The following is a 27,063-nucleotide window of genomic DNA, read 5'->3' on the forward strand; positions in this document are numbered from 1 at the left end:
TTCTATGAACCATGCCCTCCTAGTTAGCAGAAGTCTTAATTGCCGATGCAGTTATGCTGGCCATATGACACATTTTACTTTTTAACTGAGATAAATTTGTTTCAATTTGATCTGGGAGTTACTAACAGTGTAACTGACTGCTTGAAGGTGAAATATTTCCAACCTTACTGCATAGATCAGTTTAGGAGCTCTTTGCTGGCTGTGCTTTACAACCAGCTACTCAGGAATAATTCCACCACATCATTTGATGATCTTATCTTGTGTTTGAAACTCAAAATCCAGAAAAGGTCTTTTAAAACTGAATTTTCATCATAAAACAGCTGAAGCCTGCAGGCAATTCAGAAACATTCCTTGAGCTCCCCTTGAGTTCCTTTCTCTTTGTGTCTCCCCAGGACTGGAATTCCTCTCCTCTGGACCCAAGGCCTTTGAGAGGACTGGCTTCCAGAACGTTCTGTCCGGCGTGTTCCGCTCCCTGGTGCTGCCAGCAGCCGGTACATCCCCGACTGATGCTGGGCTGCTCTGCAGGCAGGAGTGCAGCCGGGACTCCTGCTGTGATGGCTTCATCCTGAGCCAGCTCCTGCTGGATGGAGGTACTGCTGCCTGCCTGCCCAGCAGAGTCCTGCAGCAGGAAACCTGTGTACATGGGTCAAAGTCATTGTTGGACACAGTTCACCCACCTTTGCATCATACCTGTGTGAGCAGCCTGTCTCTACATCACCGACTTTTCTTTGGTGTTGTGAAGGTTTGAGTAATGCCCAAGACTTGGGCTGGAGCAGTAAAGACACGAGGCAGCAATCTGCTCTTGGAACAAAATGGGCATTTTGAAGGGAAAAGCCTGCCAGAGTTCCAGCAGTGTTTGGGCAATGCTCTTTGGAGCATGGTATGACTCTGTGCAGGGCCAGGAATTGGACTCAGGGTCCTTGTGGGTCTCTTCCAACTCAGCCTGTTCTCTGTGTGTGTGACATCTGCATCTGGACGAGACAAATTGTTCTGAAAACACCTCTCTCCATACATAGCACAGCTTGGCTACCAGAAGTTGGTGCCTTTCAGCTGATGCAGGAACTAAGAAAGTGCCTCCAGACAGAGTTCTTCTGGTGCAAATGAAAATCGGCTTCCTTTTAAAAAAAAGGATGCTAGACAGAATTATGTTATATTAATGCACACCAAAATGCTAAAATCTTCCAGGTCTGGATATCTATCTAGGAGAGAAAGTGGTAGTGGGATGGATGGAGTCTGGCAGAGGTGGGACTTTGATACAACCAAAAATTAGATTTAGATCTAATCTTAGTTTTAGATTTTTGCTAACAAGTTCAAGCACTTTATGCCAGTGTTTACTTTTTGCAGTTGAGTTTCAAGCTTACACAGTATTGAGTTTCCTCCTGGAGATGCATTTCCTGTAGGAAATGTGAAGTTTTAAATGACATGACTCAAGGATTTAAAGACAAGCTCAGTCAAAAGCCAGGAGTTGAACTTGATGATTCTTGTGGGTCTTTTCCAACTCAGGATATTCTACGATTCCTTGAAATCCAGGCATGTCCTAGTGGTTGCTATGTGACAAGCACTTCTCCAGTTTGGAGTGGAAACTGATCCTAGATTTAAGAATATCTGTGAAAATCTGTCACAAATTATCTGTGAAAGTTCTCAAGAAAATATTTCCAGAAAATTATTCTCTGTTTTGGCATCTTTTTTTTTTTTTTTTTTTTTTTTTTTTTTGTTTTGTTTTGTTTTTGTTTTGTTACAGTATTTTAGGTGATATTGTAAAGTCTATTTCTCTATACATTTACCATCAAATTTTGGGTTCTCTCTGCTCTCCCTGCTTGTCAGTGTAGAAGGTGAATATATTTTTGGTTGGGGTGACTATTTGTATCAGTTCTACAGGTAAATGCATTACTTGGACTGGCATTTTGCTTAAAAAGAAAGAAAAAAGAAGGAAAAGGTAGCATATTCAATATCTTATGTACCCAGTCCATGAAAACAATCTGGAGAGGGCATTGTAGAACCTTAGAAATGCCTGAGCTGTGACACCAAGTGCAAAGCAAGAACTGAATATTGTCTAGAAGCTGTGGTAGCAAATTGATGCCAGAACATGAGGCCTTAAACACTCTGGTCCCCCAGCTCACATCACAGTGCTGGGGAGACTCAGACCTGGGATGAAATCAGGCACCAGTTGAGGAAACTATTGCAGTGAAGTGGTTTTTTTTTGGTTCAGAACCTGAGATTTTAAGACCATCAAAGGATTCGATGTGTCTATGTGGTGCTGTGAAGTGCTGAGAACATTGTTGGGTATTATCAGATAATAGTAATATTTTATTAGGTGATAATAGTATGTGCCTGAAATCCCTGAAAAACAGGCTATAAATGTTTAGTTTGGATATGAGTAGCTAACCTTAGAATTCAAATTTGAACATATGATTCTAATTTGCTTATTTAGTTTTGGTTTTTTTTTTTTTTTTTGGTAGCAATACTGAAGGGTACCTCTCTCAGTGACACAGGTGCATTTAGAACTTAGATAAAGTACTGGGGGGCTTGGGTAGATTTAAATCCTTGGTGCAGTGATGCAGCTGTGTTTTTCCTGCCCCCAGGTACCATTCTGTGCAGCTTGCTGAGCTCCCCAGACGTGCTAATCTGCAATGCCAAAGGCTGGAGTCCAGCACCAGCCTCAGCCATGGGGGAGATGTGTAAAGGTGTGAGCTATGATGAGAAGGAGAAGAGGTTTTCCTTCACCCTGGGAGGACAAGTGTTCAGTGGAAGTAAGTGAATTACCTCAATTTACATCAGTTCTCCTTGGTTGTTGTTTAGGCACTTTTATTCACCAGCCTGCTCTTGTTCTCCAATGCTTTTTTCAAGGAAATTCATATCACAAGAGAATAAGAATTCTCTGGCTGGATGTATTGCTGGGTAGACAGACCTCTCACATTTTGCCACATGAATATTAATGATAGTTAACAGTGTGTTCAATATATCACCCTGTAATACTTGCAGCATTTAATTCAGGCAGATACAAGCCAATAATCTGAAAGAAATATAAAGTCTGTAGCAAAGATAAAAAGGGAGGTGACCAGACCTACATGGTAGAAGCAATGATAGGAAATTAAATGAAGTTTGGCACCCTGGACCCAGACTAGCCCTGTGACACCTGGGACCTTATTCCTTAGACTTTTATATTGTAATGAAAGTGCTGCATAGTTTAGTGATGTGTTCTCTATGCAATTTCTGAGCATTGAAGAAAGATGGTTCACTTAAACAGCTATTCTAACAAATTTTTTTCTCTATTAGCTTCTCAGTTGATGGAAGAGACAGAAAGAAATTTCACAACCTTTCAGGAAATTTACCTGCGGAGAGGTAAGTTATCTTACAGAATTTCTTTAAAAAAATTTTGATGAACTGTAGGGTGTGGCAGATGTCTGTTCTATAATGGAAATGTCATTCTTACTTCATTTCATGCTGTCCAAACACAATTTAGAAGCCTATTGGCAGGGATGTGTAATCTGGAGTAATTCTTCTACTGCCACTTTCATTAAATTTGGCTAAATTACTGTGTCTAAGAATGTAATTTATAACTTTTAATACCCTTGAAAATGATATTATGAAGACACCTGCTTTTGTCCCATCAGTGTCCAATAACATTATAATTTGGCACTTTATGTCTAAATACATGGGTTATGTTTATTAGCAGAATAATTGTATTTTTTTCTTTCTGAACCTCACCATGTACGTGGCAGGACTTGCAGAAATGATTTGTAATAATGCTTTATAAATGCACAAAGCCTATAGAGGACTGATGCTGAATAGAGAGTGACTGTGGATATGGCATTTACTTTTGTCATCCAAACAATGCATTTTGGTTTAAGTGTTTCCCAGAGCTATACAGATGTGGTTTTACTCATGCTTGATTCAGCATTTGGAGGAACTATCAAAGGAATTTTCCTAAGTGGTTCACTTTATATATTCATTCAGTTTTGAAAGCTGAGGATTATTTTGTCTTGTGAAAGGAAGATAAAGGGAATTACTCTGCTCTTTGATTCCTGTTTCATTCCAGACTCTGATATGGTCACCCGAATGAAAACATCTTCGTGTGAGGCTGCTGCTTTGAAGACAAAGGATGATCTGGTGTTATCAGGTATTAGAGCAAAGCAGATAGAACAGGCAATAGAAGAGAGCAGGGAGGGGGTACAGAATTTAACCAGAAAATATCATATATTGCTATATATATGTTCATTATGGTATAAGCATTGTAAAGTCCAGAGGATTGCCCTGAAGCAGGATGTCTGATACAGGTTTTGAGAAAGATGTTCAACATGTAAGCCTGGCTTTATGATTCTTACCTTGCCAGGACAGGCTGGAAATTAAAGTGTAAAAATGTTCAATGCGAGACCTGTTCTTTCAGACTTACTGAAAGAGTCACAGAGGGCACAGTAAAGGCAGAAGAGGTACAGGAAATATTTAACTGAGAAAAAAAAAATTTGCATAAACCCAGAAATAAAATCCTTGGCCTGGGTACCTGGGCATCTTTATTGCTACTGACAGTATGATGTAAATACAGCCCGTAGAGAAACCCAGGATGAACTGCAACCACGAGTGTTTCCTCCATGCATGAGCACAGTGAGGGACCTGTGAACTTCTCTTGGCTCCTTTGTTATTCCAGGGTTTGCTCTTTGTTATATGAAGTCATGTACAGGTAAAAATAATTTGTAGGAGGTTACTGGAGTTCATTTGGGCCTTCAGCACCATAATGCTAAGAGAAAGTGAGCAGTGGAGTTTGCTGAGAGCACCTTTAATGAATGAGAATCTTTGCTGGGGGGTCTTGATGGATGTCTGAGCACAAGATTTAATAAGTCCAAAATCATGAAAAGGAAGTGAATTGCATATGGTATTTGAAAAGAAAGCAAACTAAACTAATTAAAAAACTAAAAATGCCCATTTACCTAGCAGAGCTCCTATACAGTTAGAGGTGTTTTAAAGTCTAGACTTAAAAAGAGAGAGAAAAATAATGCACTTACTATGGTGGTTGAAAGTATCTTGCATTTACCTGCCAAGGCATGAGTGCAGCCCTCAGGGTTCTTCATTTACCTTGCTGGGGCTGATGATATCACTAAAACCTGCAGTTATGCAAGGAATGCAGTTTTTACCTCCATCCCTAAATCTTAGTCTTGACACCAGCTGTTTAAGGGAAACTGAAGGTTAAAGTTATAACTTGAGAGGTAACAGGAATTATAGGTTACCTTTTTTAGGAAGTCATGAATACATCTGGGAAAATGTTTACAGACCTATTATCACTTGATAATCCTTTGTAAAACAGGGTAACATATCTAGTTTCTGATAGAAAATTCAAAGCTACAGTGCATTTTCAGCATGCCAGTAGGTGCTTCAGCACTTAACAGAATCATCAGCATGTCTTTACTTCTTGATTTCATTATGCTGTGATTATTTCACTGCATGTGAGATTAAGTAATACAATGTCTCACAATCTTGGAGCTGGGGATGAGACTTGCTGATGACATTTGATACAAAAGAAAGTGTTTATGAAGAAATTTGTACGAGATCAGTGAAGAGTGTCCATTTCTTTTAATACTGGACCCTTATTTAAGGGGATGAATTTGGAAACAAGAAAATAGCTGTGATTGATTGTTTCAGAGGGAGCTCAGGGGATATAAATCATTGCATGCATGTCTAAAGTTCACAGGCAGGTGACAGAAATGAGTTATTTAATGTGGTCTGTGGGAGCATAAATTCAGAGAAATGAGCTTAAATGACTGAAATAGGTATTAAGCTTGTCAAGAAAACTTTTAAGACTGAGAGGTGTAAAAGCTTCTCAAGGGAATATACAGAAACTTCTGTTTTGAATTAACAAAACTACATCAATTAAGGAATTACAAATGTCCTTTAAAGCCTAATACTTACATCCTCTGAATCCTTATATTTCACTGTTAGAACATTTTGTTGCATGACAGAGTAGAGAAAACCCTCTAATTTCTAGGAGCAATAATTTTCATCGAAGTTTTGGGTGTTGGAAATAGTCTGGCAGTACTATTTTGTGCAGCTCAGTGAAGAGGCACTGCCTACAGGAGAGACACTGTGGGTGGACAATTCTGTTATTAAAAGCAGGATTTGGTGTATTCTAGCCCTACAAAATTATTGCAGCTGTTTTACTGAGAAAGGCAGAATTTTATACATAAATAAATTTAATTCATTCCAGATCATAGTTAATTTTTTGTGGGATTCTTTGTTTGTTTGTATCTCAGATTCCACAAAGGATCTTTTCTACCTAATGGATAACAGCCAGATACAAAGTGACCAGAACTATTCTCTCCCTTACCAGCAGTATTGGGTCTTCAGGCAGAAGTACTCAGATGAGGAAGCTCTGCTTTGGTGTCTCACACGTAAGGCATCATGGAGACTGTTGCTCTGTAGGGGATAATAACTAACTAAAAACTTTTAACAGGTGTTATAGTAATGATGAATAGAAACTTTAGACTTTTTTTTCCTAAAATTTTCATGGAAATTGCCAATGGGACCACCTGTTTATTCCTTACAGTCTTTGCCTGCCATGGCAGAAGGGGGTGCTCATAATTCACCATCAGAGTGCCCCTGTCATGAGCAAGAAGAGTCACAGGTACAGCCTGGGCAATGTCCTGCTGTTCTTGAAGTGTACCACTCCAAATAGAGAGGTGGCATAGTGGTAAAAGAAGGTAAAATGTAGATAATTGGGGCGGTCAATTACAAATGATCAATTACATTTTAGTGCAGTAAATGGAGAAGAGTTTCTTGCTCTACCAGGAACTCAGAACTGAGAGTACTAAACAGTGCACAAAGATCACTGTGAGAGGTCAGTAGAGCTATTCCTGTTTAAAATTAAGCATTGACACATATGTTTACGGTAGCCATTGATTGGTAATTAAGAAATGGGTTTGACATCTTTGGTTCTTTTCTGAATATGTGCTCTTACCCTGGGACAAACTTCAGCACAAATTACTATGAGCAAATGTCTTGAACAGTTGATTCTAGGAAAGTTGTGTTTAATTTTGTGTGATGTTTGAATGCTTCAGAAATATTTTTTGTAAAAACTTATTAAGACATTGTAGATAACATTGTCCTTTTTATTTGTTAGAGATCATGACTGATGCAAAGTTCTCTTATGATTATACAATTTGTTTGTCAGATTTACTAAAAAAGAAAGAGATCTTTATGAATTAAAATATTAAAGAGAGACCAAAACACTGGAGTAATGCTTGTCACAGCTGGGGAATTGATCTTCCTAGGTAGCTGTGCTGTAACTCCTTTACTGTACTCTCCAGGTAAACCTGCTCTTCAGTGCCCCTGGGGACAGAACGTGTCCCTCTTTCTTTTGCACTTTTAATTAATTAAATTAGTTGGTTTGCAGATTAGTAGGATAATATTGAAATCCTCACTTTTAGTTGTTTGCTGATGGATAGCTTTGCTCTGAAAACATGAAGGGGAGCAGAGAGGGAAAGGAACCCTCGTGTATGTAACAGTTCATGACTTTGCTTCCTAGGCTGTGCCCAAGAGGAAGAGTTCTGTCGAATGGCAGATCTGCAAAGTGCCACAGACAAATACTTTGTGTGTACCCTCTATCCAGAGGCACAGATTTGTGACAGCAACATCAGTCAAATACCAGGAAACTGTGCAACTGTGCTACCCTGGCAGCCACAAACACTGTACCATAAAATAGGCAAGTTTTGGTATTTGCATGTATAATGTCTGCTCTAACCCCAGGAATGCAAGCCAATGTTTTGGCTCTTGGTCCTGAGATAAAAAGTTTGCATGTATGAATGAGTTTGGGATGTGATGGTGCAAGGGAAGGTCATGCTGTTTGAGATATGGTTTTTCATTTTCAGTTCAGAATGGAAAGATATTAACCATGAACTTCACTCTGTCCACCTCAGCCATTCCCAAATCAGAGAGGCCAAGTGGATCTTAAATGTATATATTAGTTTTTAGCCCTTTTTATAATATGGATGAAATAGGAATATCACTGGAATGTCACAATCTACCATTAAAATTTCTATGGTAGCTAAATAATGCAAAAATTGAAAGCGCTGAGTTAAATTTTTTTAGAATTATTTTTTTTAGCAAATGCAGAGCTATAGATGTGAATTTTAATCTTTGATCTGTGAATATTTGGGAAGTTCAGTGTTTTTCTCATAGGGCACATGTAAGGAAACTGAACAAACAAGCCTGTTTTCTCTGTACAGGAACATGTAATTTTGCTGTGACAAATGTAAAGGTCCACTGAACTGGGCTATTCAATCATGTCATTTTGGGGAGCCCAAAGGGCAGCATGGGCTGAATAATGCATGAGCACACTGGAGTCTTCCAATCTGGAGCTGTATCCCAGTTCAAGACCTTGTGGAAAAAGTAGCATCAATATAGGTCTCAGAAGCAAAAGGCCTGCCTGGAAGTCTTTCCTTGGTGGTGTAATTTGTGAAGCTTTCCGAGCCTTCACTTGGTGAATTTTTATTCATCTTCAGGCTTAACAATCAAGATGTTGCTGTGATAACATAAAACTATCTTTTAATCAACCAGAGTCAGCATAAAAGTGCAGACTGGACCCCTGCCATTTGATTATTTGGCCAGTATTTTTATATAACAAAGTTAAACTGAGTTTTCCAATTTTGTTATGTTTTTCCTTCCAGTCACTCTTAAAAGTTCTGTGAAGAGCTTCTACACACGTGTACCATTCCAGAAAGTAACAGAAATCTCAGTGAGGAATAAAACGGACATGAGCAGAAAAGCTGTTTCAGATGGGTATGACATGAATTTTCCTTTGTTTTCCTTGAAATTTTACTCATGTCTGGAATTCCAAGGCTCTGTTATGCAGATACAGGAAATCAGATGCATTGGTCCAAGAATTGCATTGTTTGAGAGTATTTAATGAAGAAAAGATAACATATGGTTTAAAGGAGATTTATAATTGAGTTATAAATAATAATCTATATAATTATTAATTATAGACATGAAAATTGCTACTTATAATGCTGCTAATTACTAGTTGGCCTGTTAAATCTCTTATCAATGGTGCACCACATCAATTTAGACTGATATTTTTAGGACAGACATCAAAGTGATCATCTAAATTAATAGATATAGTCTGGTAGGTGTATACTAATCAAGCATAATTTCATCTACATATGGAAAATGTATGGATGTGTGTGTGTATACTGGTGCTTCAGCCTTATTGTGAAGGGCATCTCTACAGGTTCTCACTGTCCAATGATGCCATGGATAATGTTTTTCCTTTCCTAGGTTTTTTGAGTGTGAGCGTTGGTGTGATGCTGACCCCTGTTGCACAGGATTTGGCTTTTTTAATGACTCCCAGCTGTCAGGTATTTCCCCCCTGGTTTTGTTTCTAAAATAACTTCAGTTATTTTTCTTCATAATTCAAATAATTTCAGTTATATTTCTTCATTATCCAAATTTTATGCTTCTTTTGCTCTGAAACGCACTTTAAAAACCCTTTCAGATCTCATGCACCTCTCTTCAGCACCTTTTTGGGTAACCATAACCATTTCTAGGAATTATACATTCTACATTTCAGAAATTATTAAGAAAATTTCATGAGAATTATTCCTTAACCGACTGCAATTCCATAAAATTCAAACTGATAAAACTCCAGTTTTTTCTCATTCATCAACCTCTCTTCAAAAGTGTTTGATTGCTATTACAGACTTTTTCTCCTTCTATGTTGTTTCATTTTTTAAAGCCTAAAGAACTCTGAAATCCAAATATTGCTGGAATTAGGTGCATGCAAGCACATAATGTCAGTGGATATTCTGGGACAGTTTAGCCTTTTTGCTTACTTGGTTGCCTGACCTTTTCTGCTCCCAAATTTTAGTCCTTTGCTTGAGGAAGAAAGTCTTCAGTTGGTGTTTGAAATTGGATAGTACCCAGCTCAAAATCAATGAAATAGATTTTAATATATTATTACAAATTCAGATTTAGGCCACTGAAATGTGTAACTTTGTTTTTGGTGGAGTCATGTGCTAACTCTCCCTCAGGTCACTAAATGTGCTGTTTCTATGATGCATTTTGGAATCTGAAACTCTCCAGAAATACATATATTTATTTATTTTTATTTGTTGAGCAGACAAAATTTTCACTTGGTCAAAAAGTGAGTGGCTTAGAAAATTAATCTAGTGTATTTTAGATAAGAATTCATATGCAAATAAAAAAATAGTTGATAGTTTTCATGCCTCCTTATGATCATATGAAATTTGAAGTCTTAACTGAATATGGTTTTGAGTTTCTTTAAATACTTCTAAAATAAATAAAAAATTTAAGGATCCCAACATGCAAAGTGGATCCGTTTTTAGTTTATCTATTAATATTTAATATCTATGACATTTTAGACATCCAGTCTTGGCACTCATATAGTCAAGGGAACTAGTAGTAATTTTAACATGAGCTAAAATCTTCAATGAAACTGTGTTTCAAACCCTCCATATTTTTCAGGAACAAAATTATTTACACTAGAGCTTTGAAAGAATTTTTATCTTTATGTAAGTAGGGGACGTGTTTCAACATGCATGCAGATTTTTAATTGCATTAACATAAAAGGGCTCCTTGCTCAAAGATTTGTGACCTTTGCTCAGCGAAATTCTCTGTGATTTGGATTATAATGGATTTTTATGCTGATAGCCACTTTCCCTTATAATGAATGCAATGGGATTTTTCAGCATTGTTTCAATTACTTGGCTCGTTTCAGGTATTTCCTTTCTTTGATTTCCAAGTCAGATGAATTTCACTTAACACTCAGTGGAACCATGCTGTATTCTTTTTCCTCACAACACTATCTAGAAAAGGAAAATTTTCCTCCTTATTTCTAAAGCCATGTGCCTCCTTGGCAGGTGGAAAGATCGTGTGCGTGACTCTGAACAGCCTTGGAATCCAGACCTGTGTCGAGGAAACAAGAAGTTCTTGGCACATTTCAGATTGCAGTTCACCAGGTGCTGAAGTCAAAATACATCCATTTGGCTGGTATCAAAAGCCTGGTAAGTGATGCAGGACACATGACTTTTCTAATGGGGTTCTGCACATTGAAGTTTATAATTTAGCTTCAGTGTGTAAAAGTTCCAGCCTCCAGCTGTAGGACCCGTTTGCAAGGACCACAAGTAGACAAGGCAAACAAGTATGTGCAAAGGAGAGGAAGGTGCAATTTAATATCCATTTTAATAGAAAAAGAATGGCAATACCTCAAATATGTATAATTTAATTTCATCAGAAACTTGTGGCCAATGTGAGAATTCAAATATATTTTGCCTCACTGAGTATTCCTGATCAGGAAATCATTCTTTGCTTCTCACTCCTGGGCTTATGGTTTTACCATCCATGTGGATGCATAACCTTAAAAGGTTTGGGTTTGCTACAGAATTTAAAATTCACTTCTGCTTGTTTTGGTAAAGAAAGGACCAAGACCAAATTCTAAAGTAGACCTTTATTTTTGAAGTAGCAAGAAGCCTTCAGGTATTTAAATGGAAGAGCAGCTATGAGATGTTTCATTGTTTTTTTGGGAGGAATCAAAACCACTCCTAGTCAAGATGGATTTTATTTTCTGTGGAGAAACAAAAGCTTCATTGCTTTGTTGAAAACTTTAAATGGGTTTCCAATTTTTCACACTCCATTTGGGCAGGTGTAGTTCTACTTTGTTAAGCTCTGATTTCACATGACTGAAAGAATAAGGAAAACAATTGCCTGCCTGAGTTTGTCTCCCTTTATGGGAGGACAGCCTGTTTCTTGGTCACACAGACACAACTCCTGAGAAGAAAGCCCCCATGGGGGAAGGTGAGGTGATGTTGACAGAATCAAGGAAAAGTTTTTAATAAGGAATATTTTTTTTCTGCTTTTATACTGGATTATACCTCTAGTTCTTGCAGAGTAGAGATGGGCTGATAACCTAGAGGGGGGCACAAAGCATGGATATATATTGTCCAGAAAATGTGATAGAAAGATAATCCAGTTAAAAGTGTGTAGAGATGGATCAGATATTGCAGCAATACATTGTATTTTACAGTGTTGATAAATAAAACCTTTATTCATGCTCTATGTGTCTGATACGTGAACTCAGTGTTGGGCTTTTCAAGTCTTGCACTGTCCCTTATGCCCACAGGACCATCCATGTCCTCTTGTGGGGCAGCCCTTGTTTAAGGGTAGAGACATCATGGAAACATTTTGGAAGCTGGGAGGGGGTGGGCAGAGGATCTGGCACTGAGAGGAAGGGAACAACAACCTGATAAAGCAATGGAAGCATCCTGATGGCAGGGGGAGTTGAGATACAGACATGGGTAAGAGTGAAGAAAAGAAAGGTGGAGCAAAGAGGGGACAGCAGAGGTTTAGATACACTTCCATTTCTTGGAATTGTTTTCCCCTTGTTGGCAAAGAACAAACAAACAAAAAAATATAGGCTGTTTCTCACGTGCCAGGCAGAGGGATGATGAAGAGGAGCCCAGGTGTATGCAAAGTAGGGAGTGTTAGATTCAGTGACATTTCCTTATGCATTGAGAGAGCTACAGATGTGTTTCCACCATAACACACAGCAGGGCACAGATGTTTATGCAAATGGGGATATTTACAGACAAAAATTTGTATCGGTTCTGCTGGTGAGTTGAAGGTCTGAGAACCAGGAAAAGGAAGAAAAGGGTTCTGAGACAAAAAAGGAAAATGAGTAAAATCTGAAGGAGTGATTTACTGTAGGCAGTGGGATATTAGGATGATACAGTGTCTGTGGCTGTATTGCACAGTTTGGTTTGGGGAAGATACTTCTGTCTCCGTGTTTCGTAACAGGCTGAGCTGATGTGTGATCTGTCTGCTGCACAGCTCTGCTCATGAGCTATTTCATTTTGTATAGTAACAGCTGTAGCTCAGTCAAAACAGAAAATAGTGTAGAATTTCAAAGACTTTTGGATAGGCCCAATCCTTCATTTCTGTGAATGGGAAAACCTCTGAGTTTTTAGAAACATCTATCGGTTACATGCATGGGAAATACATGCTGGAAGGAGTTAACAGAAAATCTGACTGGTCTTCATATTCTGTAGGGATGGTAATTTATTATGTCTTAGTGGAGAATTTATTACTGGTTTGACTGGCCAAAGTGTTATACAAAATATAAATGCACAGGGAAAATGTCAATTTTATTATTTGTGATTACAAAATATTTATGGGAAGTATTAGCAAATTAGAAGTTTTTTGTATGGAAACGAATATAAAGTTTGGTGTATGATGAATTTTTATTTGAACTTCAATTTGGGAAGTGTTGTGCTGGAAACTGCCTTGTTTCTAATTCATATTTCTGAGAAATTCCAGTTTGCTGGAAGCAGAGAGAATCTCATGTTTCAAGGGGCATAGAAAAATCTACAGAAATACTGAAATGAGTTATTCATAACTGCATCTCAAAAAGCTTTTGTAGAAATGTTTATAAGTACAAAAATTTAGGGAAGTCTGGTTTCATGTACAAGCTCAAAAGGATTAGCTAGCAAAGCAGCATTGCATCCTTACTCTTGGTGTGTGTGGGCAGAAGATGCAACATTCAGGTCCGAGAAGTAATGCTGGAAACCTTGAGTATCAATTGCATTTTAAACCTTGAAGTGTTATTGTTCTCAATTGTGTTGTTGTTTTTCTGCTTTCAGCTGACTTGAAGAACACCATTCCCAACCTGTGTCCACCTGTTAATGTACCTTTCAGGCCAGAAAGTGGTAAGTGTATTTATGAATTGAACAAAACCAAAACCAAACATCTCCCGCAACCCTCCCCGACCAAAAAAAAAAGCAGTAAAAATCCCCCCATCCACTATTTTGTTCATATTGCTGGAAGATCACACTATAATGAAAGTGTTCCCCATGAGGTCACTCATTTAGGTGTTTACTAATTTTCATTGATTGTGTATCATTTAAAAGAAAGAACTGTCATATCCCCAATACTGACTTAATTTCTCGCACTCACTGCCACATGAGACAAAATATTTGGCAGGACTGATGAAAAAATTTATTTATGATTGTGGATGTCACATCACTTTCCAGATACAATGAATCTTATGGTACTCACATGTATTATTTTAAAAGTGGGTGGGTCTTCTTAGTAAATGAAACTTAACTGCTCTTTTTCAGGGCTTTGTGTCTTCTGACCCCTAAAAATATATGCAATAGTCAGCAGCTACAGGCTTCCCTGAATTGTCCTTTCCAGAAATACACTGCATAGCTGCAAAATTCTGGGTGTAACAGAAAGGAAAGGAGTGGACTGCTTATTAGAAAACTCAATTTAACCCTCCACTTATACTGAAATGAGAAGTCACTTCCATCTCTGCCTTCGATTTTCTGTTTGATCTGAACAAATACTTCATCTGATTGAATCTTTCTTTAAACTATATGCAGCTGAGCATGCAGGAGACTTGATATTTGCAAAGAATTTTCAATACTCAGTAACCACGAGTCATGATCAAGTTTGGTCTGTTTTTTAGTATTTATGCTTTTTAAATGATGATTTTAATGCAATAGAAGGAGAACTCCTATCTTTGTAGGTAAGCAGAAATAATTTTTGTGTAAAACACTTGAGGAGGTGATGGGGTAGGCCTGGCGTGTAGGTTGGGCAATTCAACTCCTTTGCAAACTGTTTTTCCCATGGGATGTGGAAAGCAACTTCACTGAAGCTTTCTTCCTCCCAGAGTGAAGCTTGGTAGTAATTTTGTCATTTTCCATTTATGTTTTTATTGTTGCTTAAATCTAGGAAAACAGTGCCCTAAGCAGCACTTAAAAAAATCAGGAAATTAGGTCTTTCTGCTGTTTGCTCTTGACTCTAAGGCTGCCAAGAACAGCAGCACCAGCAAGTAAGGTGCTTTTGTAACAACCCTGACCTATCACATCCATTTCCAGGTCATCTTTCCAAATTCAGAGCAACTCAGGTTATCACTGGTTTGCAGAGATCTGGTTAAGCAACCCAAGCCAGCAGAGCTTTCCACAAGGATGCAGAATTCTGGGCTAGAGTGGTTGTCCTGGGGACTGATAGGGGTTAGGAGAAGTCACTTAATTACAGAGCACAGCAAGGCTTATCGAATGGAATGGAATTTAAATTAGCACCGGTTTCGCGGACACTTTGGGGCTCTGACACCACTGAAGCAACAACACATTCAAAATGTAACTGGACACCATCTGTCCCTATGTTCTGCCTCATTTTGATAGTAAAAGTACCAGACTACTTATTTAGGTCAGATTGTTATCTGGGCCGTATTGTCAGAGGTTTTAGAAAATTTTCAAAAACATTTTTTGCAAACACTTTATGATTGTATGTTACATTAATATGTACTATAGAAGACTAATTGTTTTAGAGCTGGGCATCACACAAAAGCTAGCGTTTACTGAATTTTATACATTGTGGTAAGGCTTGTACATGGGGATAAAAAATTACTGCGGCTGCTCTGTGGTAGCTAGATGGTGAATGTGAGAAAATATCACTGATTAAAGGGCACTGCCATGAGTAGATACGTGTGTGTGTGAATGTAAGCGTATCTATACATATAAAAATTACAATATTTTTCCATTGAAAGATCAGAAAAATAATTAAATTTGCATACTTTGCCAGAAGGCTCTGCAAAATTGCGAAGTTAACGTTATGTCCAGTCTAGAGTCTGAGTTAACTGGAGCTCTATTAAGGCTTACATTTCATCAAATCTTAATGCACTGACTGCCTCATTTCCAAGTCAGCCAGTTTGCAGTGCTCAGGACAGACTGCCCAGCACTTGCTTCCTCCCATTTGCAGTCAGGATGCTGCTCTATTCAAAATCTGTGGTGTCTGCAGCCCCAATGTGTTGTGAAGAAACCCAGATGAGCAGACTTATTTTCAGCCTGGTGGGAAGTAGATGCTTTGCCTGTTTTGCTCATTGTTCTTCTCAAAGGCTTTGTAGGACCATAAAACTACAGAAAGGTCTCAACAGATTTTCACAAGTACACGGAGATATACGGGCGGAGATGCTGAATGGGGCAGAAGACCTGATGACAAAGGAGATGGAAAAGGACAAGGTGCCTTCTTCACCTCAGTCTTTCCTGGCAAGTCCTGCCTTCAGGGTATTCAGAGCAGGGGGAAGACTGCAGCAAGGAAGTTTTAGCTTTAGAGGAGGATTAGGTCAGGGACCAAGCTGGACATACAAATCCAGGAATGCAGAGGGAGCTGGTTAATGTCATTCTGAAGCCACTCTCAAATACCTTTGAAGGTGATGGGAGAGATATTTATTTTCCTTCTGTTGCCTGGTCTGTCCTGTTGAAGGAGTTCCTCAGCAGTAATCACCATAAAATGTCTAGACCTCTGAATCTGCAATGAAAAAAATAATTTTCAGGAGCAACTTCTTTTCATGTCTTGTCCTAGAGCAGCCTGCAGCCGCTAGGGAGATGCAAGAAAAGACCCTTCCCTACGTAAGGTCAGTCCTGGGAGGGACCCAGCAAAAGAAGAGGGTCAGGGTTCTTCCTGTTCTTTGTCTTGTACCAGCATGTTCATCCAGCAGTTCATTGCAGCCCTGTGATTTCTCTCAAAAGCCCGAGGCTCCAATGGGCTTTCCACAAATTATTGCCCCTACAAACAACACTGCTGTGTGTTTCTAACACTTACTAGGTACCCCATGAGCCCGTGAAAAAGAGGGATTAGTGCTCTGTAGTGCCCACTACTCTCTGGCAGGAGGGAGGTGAACTGCACAATGTCTTTCATCTGAATTCTCACTGGGTTGTTGTTGCCTCAGCACATTTTGCCTGCTTGGAAAAGCCTTTCTGCTACAAAGCTAAAGTCTCTAAGTCATCTCATCTCCAAGCTCTCATGTGTGTAACTGAATGCATGGTGTTCATCTTTAACTAAATGAACACTTTCATTTACTTCTGCACATCTATTGCATGGAGCAGAGCGGGCTCCTGCTGCTCTGTTGTGATTTCCTCATAGTTTCTGTGATCTCAGAAGTGGTGCTTGAAAAATTGATAGCCTGAACTGACTGGGAAAGTCCGACTTGTTACGTTTGGAACATTTTTTCCCCTGTAGAAGTTCATGTGCTGTGATGACACTGAGCATGGAACCATCTGTGGAGGGTTTCAGGCACAATCTGTGACCTTTAACAATGGGAGGACAGATGTTATTTTAAGACTACCCATGCTGAAAATGCTCATATGTCATCCTGCAGTCTTGGTTTACTTAGGCTGGTATTTAGGCAACTCGGCCCAGTTGTGTGAACATGGTGGACTGTCTTATAAAGAGAAAACAGCCAGGTCTCATAATTAGGTATGAGATGGAACTTCCTGCAGGCAGCTGTAAGTTAGGGGAGATAAGAAAATGGGTTTTTTAATTATATAATTTTGTATTGTTATTTTCCAAATATGCAATGCTGTTATTCAAACAGTTTATGCACAAGGGTTTGAGTTTTGGAAATTTTTATGTGTTTGCAACTTAGTCTGAAAGAAGCAAAACAACCTATGAGACATATTACCTGAATTTATAGAAGGAATACTTGTGCTTAGAGCAGACTGGAGAGCCTGAAAATACTCCTGTGTATGTGGGAGGAACAAGCCTGATGACTTTTGACTTTGTTATGAGATTTATTAATTGTATACAGTAAATGTCTAAACTTCAATTAATATTTTTTTCTTCAGTTCTAACTAGAGCATGTCTATCTGTCTTAGATTTGGCAGCTGTTAGGAGGCAGTGGCCCTTACAGGGTGGCTCCTGCATGGCCCTGTGGGTTACATACAGATCATGTGGGCTCTGTTCCCACTCCATGCAAATCAAGTAATTAATTGAGAAACCACCCAGGCATGTGGATGTAATGATCTTAGCCCCTTTCTGTTCCTGCCTCCTATGATCCCCTGGTGATTTATAGTCATTCCCTTGAGGCAGGACTGAGCAGAGCAGTGGCTACAGGATATTCCAACATGGGAATAAATTTCCCATCGGGCTATGTCTGCACATGGGGTATTTCCATTCTCAAGAGAGATGCTGATGGCAGTACAAGTGCTGATGTAGCTGACTTTGGTGATTAATAGTATAATTTATCTTCCCGCTTTCCCACAATGGTGAGTATTTGTCAGAGACATATAGTGTGAAACAAAGACAGCCTTATTTTATCCATTTTTGGGAACTGATTTACCGTGCTCCCACACAGCAAATTTGATCTCTGACATGGAATTATTCTATCTTTGGTCTTAAGTTTGATTTTTATTGTTTGTAAATATGAGGATTTTAGCCTTTTGAAAACAGCTTATTTTAAACCTGGAAAAATACCTAGTACATTTTTAATATCCCCTTACTATATCATTTGCTATAATTGGCAACCCTAAAGGAGACAGAAAGCTTGCATTTAAGAGGAATATAGCAAGATTGCTCCCTGCTAAAGGCCATAAATACACAGTTGTTATTTTTGAGACTTGTCTGAGGTGTCATTGCAGTTATTATGCAGAAGTTTAAAGAAAATAATTCATTTTGAATTATACAAATCTCAGTGGATCAACAAAAACAAGAAGCAGTTATATTTTAGGAAGAGTATATTTTCTGCAGGTCCACTCTGAGTTGATGATTTGCTGGCTTTGAAGATTGTTGGTATACAGACAGGTTAGGCAGTATGTTGAAAAAAATCTATGAAAACTAGGAATGTAAAGCACTGAGTTCAGTCTGTAAGCATGTTTTGGGTTTGAGTCAGGGGTATTAAACATGGCTCACAAATTTCAGAATTAAGATCAGAATTTGTCTTTCATACATAAATCAGGTATACTGAACCCAGAGGTCTGATTTATGTACCTTCTTAACCTTATATTGACCTCCTCAACTTCACAAGTTTTCTTTTAAATTTAACATGTTATTTTAATGCATTTCCATATCTCTGTTTCCTTAGATCAAGTGTTAAATTTTGCAGCAAACTCGTAATTGATGCCTCTTTTCTTCCACTGAAGTCAGTGATGAAACTTTTGTTGACTTTATGGCAAGGGTTTCATTATCTCTTTGCCAGAAAATCTTTTCCAGTCTTGTGATCTTGTGTCTGCAGTGGAAGCCTGCGTGAGTCTTTTTGCAAATCAAGTCTTAAACTTTGCCTACCTAAACAAGAACATCTGGAAGAGAGGGGCTCTCTATATGGAACATCTATAATTTTGAAATGAGAGTTAGAGGGATGGCTGGATTCAGAGGGCTGTAATTATCCAATGAAAGCCTTTGCCAAAATGTGGGTTGGCAGGTCAGCTCTTAACCTATATATAAATCAGAAATTCTTCCAGCCCATCAGGTGCACTGTGCACTGCCAGGAGCACAGGGCCAGTCTGCAGCTGCCTTGTGAGAGCAGTTTCCACATGAGGCAAGCTTAGATCAGGCATGGAAAGTTGTGTTTTGCTCACAGAATGAAGTGGGTGTGCATGGCTGTTGCTGGATCTGCTTTCAGGAGTAGGAAGAACCAATATCTTTAGCAGCTCGCTGCTGGCTGTCAATGTCCACTGTGTGTGCCATGCACAGCTCTGGGTTAAAGAGGTTTGCTCTGTTGTTAAAATAAGCATTAATGTTTGTGTGTCTCTCTGCATCTGGGGTCAGCTGGGCAGAAAAAGTGAAAAGCAAAAAAACTGAGCATCTCAGCATTTAAATCTGACCTGAGATCATGAATGCTGTGTCTGGGATGGAGGATGAAAAAAATCCCAAAACAATCTAAACCCCAACCCAATCCAAAAAACCTCCCATGTGGGTGGTGGCAAGGGTCACTTCTGTGATATTTGGAACAATGAATAATCAGTTTAGATAGGAATGTAGGAGCTGTGAATGTTTGCATCATGAGTGGTCCCTCTTCCATATATAGCACGGGCTGCAAAGTGCCCAGTGTGCCTCATATGTATATGAAAGGTGTGCTCCTGACTTAACTCTGTCCTGCATAAAGGGATAAAATAAATTTCTAATGTAGAAGTAGAAAGCGTATCTTGTGAAATTAAGTATAGGAAGCAAAATTCAAGTGTCAGAGCTGTAAATCCAAAAAGTTGATTTTGTTTTTGTGGATTCATTTCAAATTTCCCTCCAGAGAGGGTAAGAACCCCTCTGAATGTTTGGCCAGTGGGAAATGGAGGCAAATGAGAATGGTGAGACTTGTCTGAGGTCACTTGGTGAGTCAGGGAAGCTATGGAAAGAGAGTCTAGGGAAATGTCTTCCAAAACCACTGGTGCACCCAGACTTTTTGTGTTACAGTGGAATCCAGACAAAGCTCTCTTTTTGGGAGGACCACAGCTGGCAATTTGAAGCTTTGTGTTTGAACCTCAGGAGATTTTGCTTGTTCCATTAGCAGAACCTCAGCTGCTGGTACTGTAGACAGCACAGAATGGCAACATTGCTCTTAGGTAAAAAAAAAACTTTGAGTCATATTGATAAAAGTAATATTTTCTTGTTCTTCAGAAAAGAAAAAAAAAAAAACAAACCCACAAAAACCCACAAACTGAAAACATAAATTGCTAAGATTCAGTCTGGAAAACAAAGTCCTGGGGGATCTAGTAATGCAGGCAGAAAATCTCTGGAGAGGATGTAATGGTTAAGTCTCCATCACTTAAAATTGATGGAGAATTATACTTAGTTTAAAAATAAAATTTTTAAATTTTATCTTTCTAAGTACGTGCCACCCTAGATGTAGAGGCTAAAGTTTTCTAACATAGGTTGCGCAACAGCTCATGGTGGATATTTTTCAAAAAGAAACCACTGACAATATGAAAAATAGTAATTTCTACAGTACTAAAATCACTCTGTTCCTCTAAAATAATTGACTAGTCAGTCCTTAAAGGGAAGAAAAAATCCAGTGCAGTGAGTCTGTCACACAAGTCAAACTGTAACTGCAGAGTTACTGCTCCTGACTAATCCAGATCCCCTCTGATGTAGCACTGGTGATGACTTTGTGACTCAAGGAAGCTTGTGGTGTTAACATAACAGTGCAACACCACATTAACCTTCATTTCTACTTAGCTGCAAACCTTCAGCTTCTTTCTCTTAGAAAAGTTGCTCACAAATATAAGAGGAATGGAATAATTTTTGTTGTAAAGGACCCACAGAGCCCAGTCCTGCTTTCTTGCCTCTAGTTCAAAACCTGAACTCTGTGAAGTTCCATGGAATACAGAAAGTCAGTTCATCACTCCATCAGATGTTCTCTTCAGCAAGGGGGATGGCAAAGGAGCCAAACCCTAATGCAACATCCTTGGTAAAGGTGGTAGCACATCAGTTTTTTTCAGCTGGTCCTTTGTGAGTTAACTCATGCTTGAGATTTACACTTCCTACGGAAGGAATTACCCTGCAAAAAAAAAGACTTTTTGCATCATTGTAGAGTCCTGAATTGTGGCAGCTACTCTGTGTAATCAATTATACAATAGTTATGAAATTGAATTTAGACTCTGCTATTCCTTGCCTGTTTGCTGAAGGAGGATGCAACCAGCCTTGTCTGTGGTGTTTTGGGTCTTGGGATTTCATCAACTGGACAAGTGTGTCAACACCAGGACTTTGAGGATTATTGTGTGGGTGCCAGACCTCTGCCTCAGGTCTGATGTTGAGTGCTGTGGTCCAATTGTCTTTCTGAGAGGGGGAGAAAGGAAACTTTGGCCATCTTTGCTAGTCACTGACTTCTCAGTAGAATAAAATAAATGTTTAATGAAATGACGGGTCATGACTTTTGTGTCTGTGTGGGTGTATGAACTCAAGGGCAAAACCTGCTCACTAGGAATAGCAAAGGAACAGCTGGCTCTGTTCTGTCCTCACCCTACAATTACATGGAGAGGGCAACACCAGCCTCCTGTTTAGGACTCAGTGGCCACAGCAGGACCTTTTGCTTTCAAAATATATTTAACTTCTGAAAGGAACTAAGGTAATTAAAGGCCCATTCTGTCCAAAATCTTCTTTTTTTTGTCTTCTGTGTGCAAAATTGAGAGTTCTCATATATTTTTATCCGTTTGTGTATGAGAAAAGAATGTTTGTGGTATTTTTAAAAATATAGTTTGAGACAGAAGGACAATTCTTGAGGAATATCAGAGTTAGTACATATGTGTATATGCATGCTCACACAAGTGCATGGATGTTAAATGTGTATATGGGAATATACATATATGTAGTACATGTGATTCTATTTACACATATGCACATATTTGTGTGTATATATGCCTATGAAATTGAGTTTAATCTTAATTATGTAGAAGTTGCATGACATTAAAACTGTTCGTAGAATTTAGTATAATTTTGTCCACCAAATCAAATTAAAATTATTAAATTTACCTCCATTTACTTTCCAAGAAGTTAGTGGCTGTTCCTGTTCAGGAACTTGTATACAAGCATTAGAACCCATGCCCTTTAATGTAATTAGGGCTGTTCAAAAATCTTTTCTTTAAATCAGTTGGATTTACCTTCAAACCTGGATAAAGCTGCTCTGGATTTGCCTGTTTCTTTACTAAACACCTTTGCAAATGAATTAATCTCTGACCTCTGAACATGGGATTGGACCTTCAAGTCAATTAAAGGTCTTTGAATATTTAATTTATTCTCAGTTGATGCAAAGGAAGATGTCATTTGTTCACTGAGGAACTCCCTAATGCTTTTAACTCTTAATTATTGAGTTCCTCTGAAATTTTTACTGCCCCTTCTAGTCATATTGTTTTTTTATGGTTCATTTTACAGAGTATATGGATGCATGGCAATCCTTGAATGTGTCATCTGTTCTCATGGATTCATCCATCTCACACTTTGAAGTTGTGCATGTTAGCAGAGATATATCTAATGACTTCTCCTTGGCCAGAGATTTTTGCCTGTCTGGTAAGAAATGGTCATTCACAGCTTTACAGAACACGCTGACTTGTGAGCCTGAAAACCAGGAACAACTTTCCCACTTCTGACATAGATACACTGATTTTACTTGTCTTTAAAGACTATTCCAGTGTTTCCTGATCTGAGAGAGGGATTCTGAAGCAGTTTAGAGGGAGATGCAATAGATATAAAATGCTCTAATATAATACAGTAATGAGGTAATTTAGACACCTCTTGGGCATGGAGATCTCTTACTTCTCCAGGCATTGTACAGCTGGAAGAGTATTATAGCAAGTAATTAAAGCAATGGTGTCTTGTTTTTCTAAAGAACTACTGCCATTTGCTAAATCCACCTGCCAACACCTAAATCAACCTGTGGCAGGTTGAAGCAGGGATTGAGCTGTAGTAACAGCAAAGAGAATTGCTTTATTCTACAGCCTGACCAGACATAAGAGTCCTTTAATTTCACATGACTGGGAAATCCTCAATGCCACAGAGTGGTAGAAATAAGGGGAAAGTTCCCACTTACTCACTGGAGACTGTTAGAATTCAGATGAGGTTATCACCATTTTATTAGGTCATATACTTCTCCTTCTAAAACCTGTGATAATACTTCTTTTGCTGATTATTCCATTTTAAAGCCAATATAAGCTTCTGTCCTTTGGCTATTTTGGAGAATGTTCTGGGCATTTGAGGACATTTATGTCCCATTGCTCTGAATTACATCATATCTTTGTTGCTTCACCTGTTGACAACCTTTCTTTTAAGAACAGTGTAACACTGTCATGTAAAATGTGAGAACACATTTTTACCTGCTCTTTTTCTTCATGCTTCACCTCACAGCTTGTTCAAAGAACCAGTCATGTGCAGTGGTTACATTGGAAATCCAGCCTTCAGCCATAAGGTGCATTTTCTACCCCGATACACAAATGTGTGCACATGACCTGCAAGGGCACAGCTGCTGGATTTTACTCAAAGAACCTGCTACCTACATCTACAGGAGACAAGGTAAGAGCAGGTCAAAGCTGTGGAGGAAGGACCTCGACTGTGGTGCTCAGTTCTTGTGAATGGAGGACTGAGGTATTCCTCACCTCATAAAACAATCTGGATGTCTCCTAGACACTTCTCCATGGCTGTTGCAAAGGAGTTACAGCCAAGAGGATGGGAAAAATGTCCCCAAATACTGTTTTAAAAATGCATGAAATCGTAGTGTTACCCTCTGGTGGTGAAGCAGGCATAACAGAGGAAGTTTAGTTTATGAAGGATGTTTTGAAAGTGCAGAGTAGTAAAACCAAACAACAACAGTAATGCAAGTCCAGCTCTTAGCTTTTCATCTGCAGAAGATTCTTTGATATGCTCTTCTTTTTAAGCTTGGAGAATAACACTAGGAGTGTTGAAAAGTCACTGCCAATTGAAAGTATTAAGGACAATCTCTAGAGGAAACATAAAACCAAACAGATATTGCTGCTCCTTAAACAGGATGTAATAATATTTTAAATAAGTGAAAAATATTTAAGAGAGAAAAAGGAGTTGTGCAGGCAGTATAGATAAGTAAAAATTCTGTTGGTTACATACTTATTTTAAAGTGTAGGTTTTATTTGGTTTATTCCCCTTGATTTTTAAAGATACTGCTTTCTTTTTATGTAATACTGGTTATTTTATTTATTAAAGGTAATTAGAACCCAGGCGACAATAAGGGGGAAAGGAAGAAAATTTTCCTTTTCATTGAAATTCTGTGAAGTCAATGAGAACCTTCTAGGTTGAAACTCAATGAGAGAAAAAGCAGTTTATCATTGCTAAGTAAAACAAAATCACAAACTGAGATACAAAAGTAGACTTGTGTGTTTATTACAGGTTTGGTTTTAGTCCTATGACTTTGAATTTTGTTCCTGCCTATCAAATACATTGTTTTAGGAGAAAAATAGCAGGAGGTGTCACTTCACTGGGTTTTAATGAACTGTTTTATAGGAAAACAGTGAAAGTATATAGTGAGTTTGTCTGTGTTTCATTTAAAGAAGGGACACTTAACAGTTTAAAACTATAGGAAATGGGACTTGTTTTCGTTTCCAAAATGGTCTTAACTTGAAAAAACAAATTATTTTTCCTATGCTTACCCTCTGATAGATTTACTCCTGCCCATTTCTGAATCGGATTCAACCCCGAGAGTGTACATCCCGTCCCACGGGTATCTGATGGGCAAATCCCAGGTGATCCACGTTGGCTCAGGGTGGAGGAACATCAGCCAGTTCCTGGGGATCCCCTACGCTGCCCCTCCGCTCGGCGAGAGGCGCTTCCGTCCCCCAGAGCCGTTTGCTTGGCTGGAGGCCTGGAACGCCACCGCGGCTCGGTGAGAAACCCCTGCTCCCGCCAGGAGTGGGAAAGCTGCTGCACTGATGACAACAATATTCATGTCCTTTCCTGCAAAGCAGCCTACAGAGTGCAGACAGATACTTTGATTAGCAAGGAAAATAATTTCTCTATCTATATGCAAGCACCTCAAGAGAAAAGGCAAATTCCTCTATACTCTGTCGAATCTCTGCACAGCTCCCCACCAACTGTCTGCTCTCAGTCCATTTTCATTCTGAATAGTATTTGTACAGGTATTTATTATATTTATACAAATAATTTTGCTCCTGCTGAGCCATACATTTGTACACATTTAATCCAAGAGGGCACTTCAACACTGATGTAACCAGAAGCTGTGGGCCTCATATAGAAATTCTCTGCCTGGTAGGGGCCAAGAGATCAGGTTGAAGAGCCCAGAAAATCAATCTCTTCTATCCAAAACCTATTTAAAGGCAAATATCTGTGGAGTTGAAAGTGTATTTGGGCTTTGGTTGTCCCCTCCTTCAGGATGCTGCTGAGCTGTGGGGGTGTGAAGCCACAGCCTCGAGTACATTGCAGGCATCTGGTGGGATGTGACTTTTTGTTTCATCAGGTGTTCAGTGGTGTTATTTTAGGACACACAGCACCAGCTCTTCGTGTCTGAGCCACAGTCTGGGTCTAGTTAGACTCACCTACCTTTGTGATCTCCCCTTGAAGACCTGGAGTTACAATGAGCAGCCTGGCTGAGATTTAAAAAAAAAAATTGGGGACCTTTGTTAATCTGTTTCTGTCTTTTGAATCCACAGTGCTTGCTCACTACAATGAAGAATTTGGCTATTCACTTTTATTATTCATTTAAGGTTAAAAAAACAATTTGAATTTACACTTGGGGAATTGGAGAGACCTCACTTTATGTAGAGAAACTGTTGGTTTTTTTAGGATTATATATATTCTGTATTGATGCTGAATATTTATATATGAGAAATTCACATTAGTACAGTGCCATTATTGACAGAAGAGATATATTTATTTATCAGCTTGGACTTGATAAAACACTTAAAAAACTCAACCCAAACCAACCCAACCCAATCAAAGCCACCTGGCATCTATTGGAGTCTCCAGCTCCTGGAAGAGCTGTGGACTTGCTTCAGCAGGTGGCAGCCTTTCTCCTGGGAGCTGGAGAAAAGAAGCTGTGATCTCAGGTGATGATCCCTGCTGCCCTGTGGAAAGCTGCATGATTAATAGGGTAATACCTATTGTCTTGGCAGGTTTCCTACCTGGGAAATTGTATTTTTTCTGTCAAAATTGGCTTCAGCAGGTTTTTTTTTGGAGATGATGTGCTTTACTGTGTCAGTGTGAAAGTTGTTGAGTGACATCACCATCCTAGGAATCTCCCCCTTATGAGAAAAAAAAAAAAAAAGGAAAAAAAAGAAGAAAAAAAGTAGAATTCTATTAAGTTTTGTCCTTTTCCTTGTAGTTTTCCAATAATTTCTTTACAGCTTTAGGACAAAATTTTACAAGGGCATTAAAAATGATAATTTAGAAATAATTCTCTGAGCTATTACCATATTTTCTGAAGCCTCTTTTAGCTTCTTCATTAATATTTGTGAGTTTTTTCTATAAATCATTGTGTAGTATGGATAAAACTGAAATAGAGGAACAGCCTTCAAAGTTAGGTTACCACTGAACAGCAAAAATCATCCACTTGATTCAAGTTTGATATGCTTGAGCAGAAGAATCTCATTCAGATGATGGCCAGAAAATAGTTTTCTCAATGTGACTGGCTACTGAATTTTTATTGAAAGGGTACTTTAAACATTAATTGACACTGTTAATGATGCTATGATGCTTAGAACAAAGAGATTTTAAAAATGCATTAAAATTTTGAAGTTACCGAATTTTCCCACATTAGAAATTAAATTAAACACAATGAAATGTAGGCTATAGACCACTGGGAAATTAATGAAAATGTAT

The 27,063-nt window shown here is 38.6% G+C and overlaps 1 protein-coding gene across 1 annotated transcript in view; it reads left to right on the forward strand.

The window, feature by feature from the left end:
- The window catches only part of TG (thyroglobulin), a 154,895-nt gene that overhangs the window by 54,194 nt on the left and 73,638 nt on the right, over positions 1-27,063 (forward strand). Inside the window, exons 26-38 of the mRNA XM_072925025.1 lie at positions 393-590; positions 2,583-2,750; positions 3,277-3,342; positions 4,040-4,120; positions 6,243-6,380; positions 7,514-7,690; positions 8,655-8,766; positions 9,265-9,344; positions 10,866-11,009; positions 13,641-13,706; positions 22,639-22,773; positions 23,608-23,772; positions 24,889-25,111. Coding sequence (XP_072781126.1) covers positions 393-590; positions 2,583-2,750; positions 3,277-3,342; positions 4,040-4,120; positions 6,243-6,380; positions 7,514-7,690; positions 8,655-8,766; positions 9,265-9,344; positions 10,866-11,009; positions 13,641-13,706; positions 22,639-22,773; positions 23,608-23,772; positions 24,889-25,111 — 1,753 coding nt within the window. The remainder of the gene's footprint in view (positions 1-392; positions 591-2,582; positions 2,751-3,276; positions 3,343-4,039; positions 4,121-6,242; positions 6,381-7,513; positions 7,691-8,654; positions 8,767-9,264; positions 9,345-10,865; positions 11,010-13,640; positions 13,707-22,638; positions 22,774-23,607; positions 23,773-24,888; positions 25,112-27,063) is intronic.

Source organism: Taeniopygia guttata, chromosome 2 (genome assembly GCF_048771995.1).
Source record: "Taeniopygia guttata chromosome 2, bTaeGut7.mat, whole genome shotgun sequence".
Classification (NCBI taxonomy): Eukaryota; Metazoa; Chordata; class Aves; order Passeriformes; family Estrildidae; genus Taeniopygia; species Taeniopygia guttata.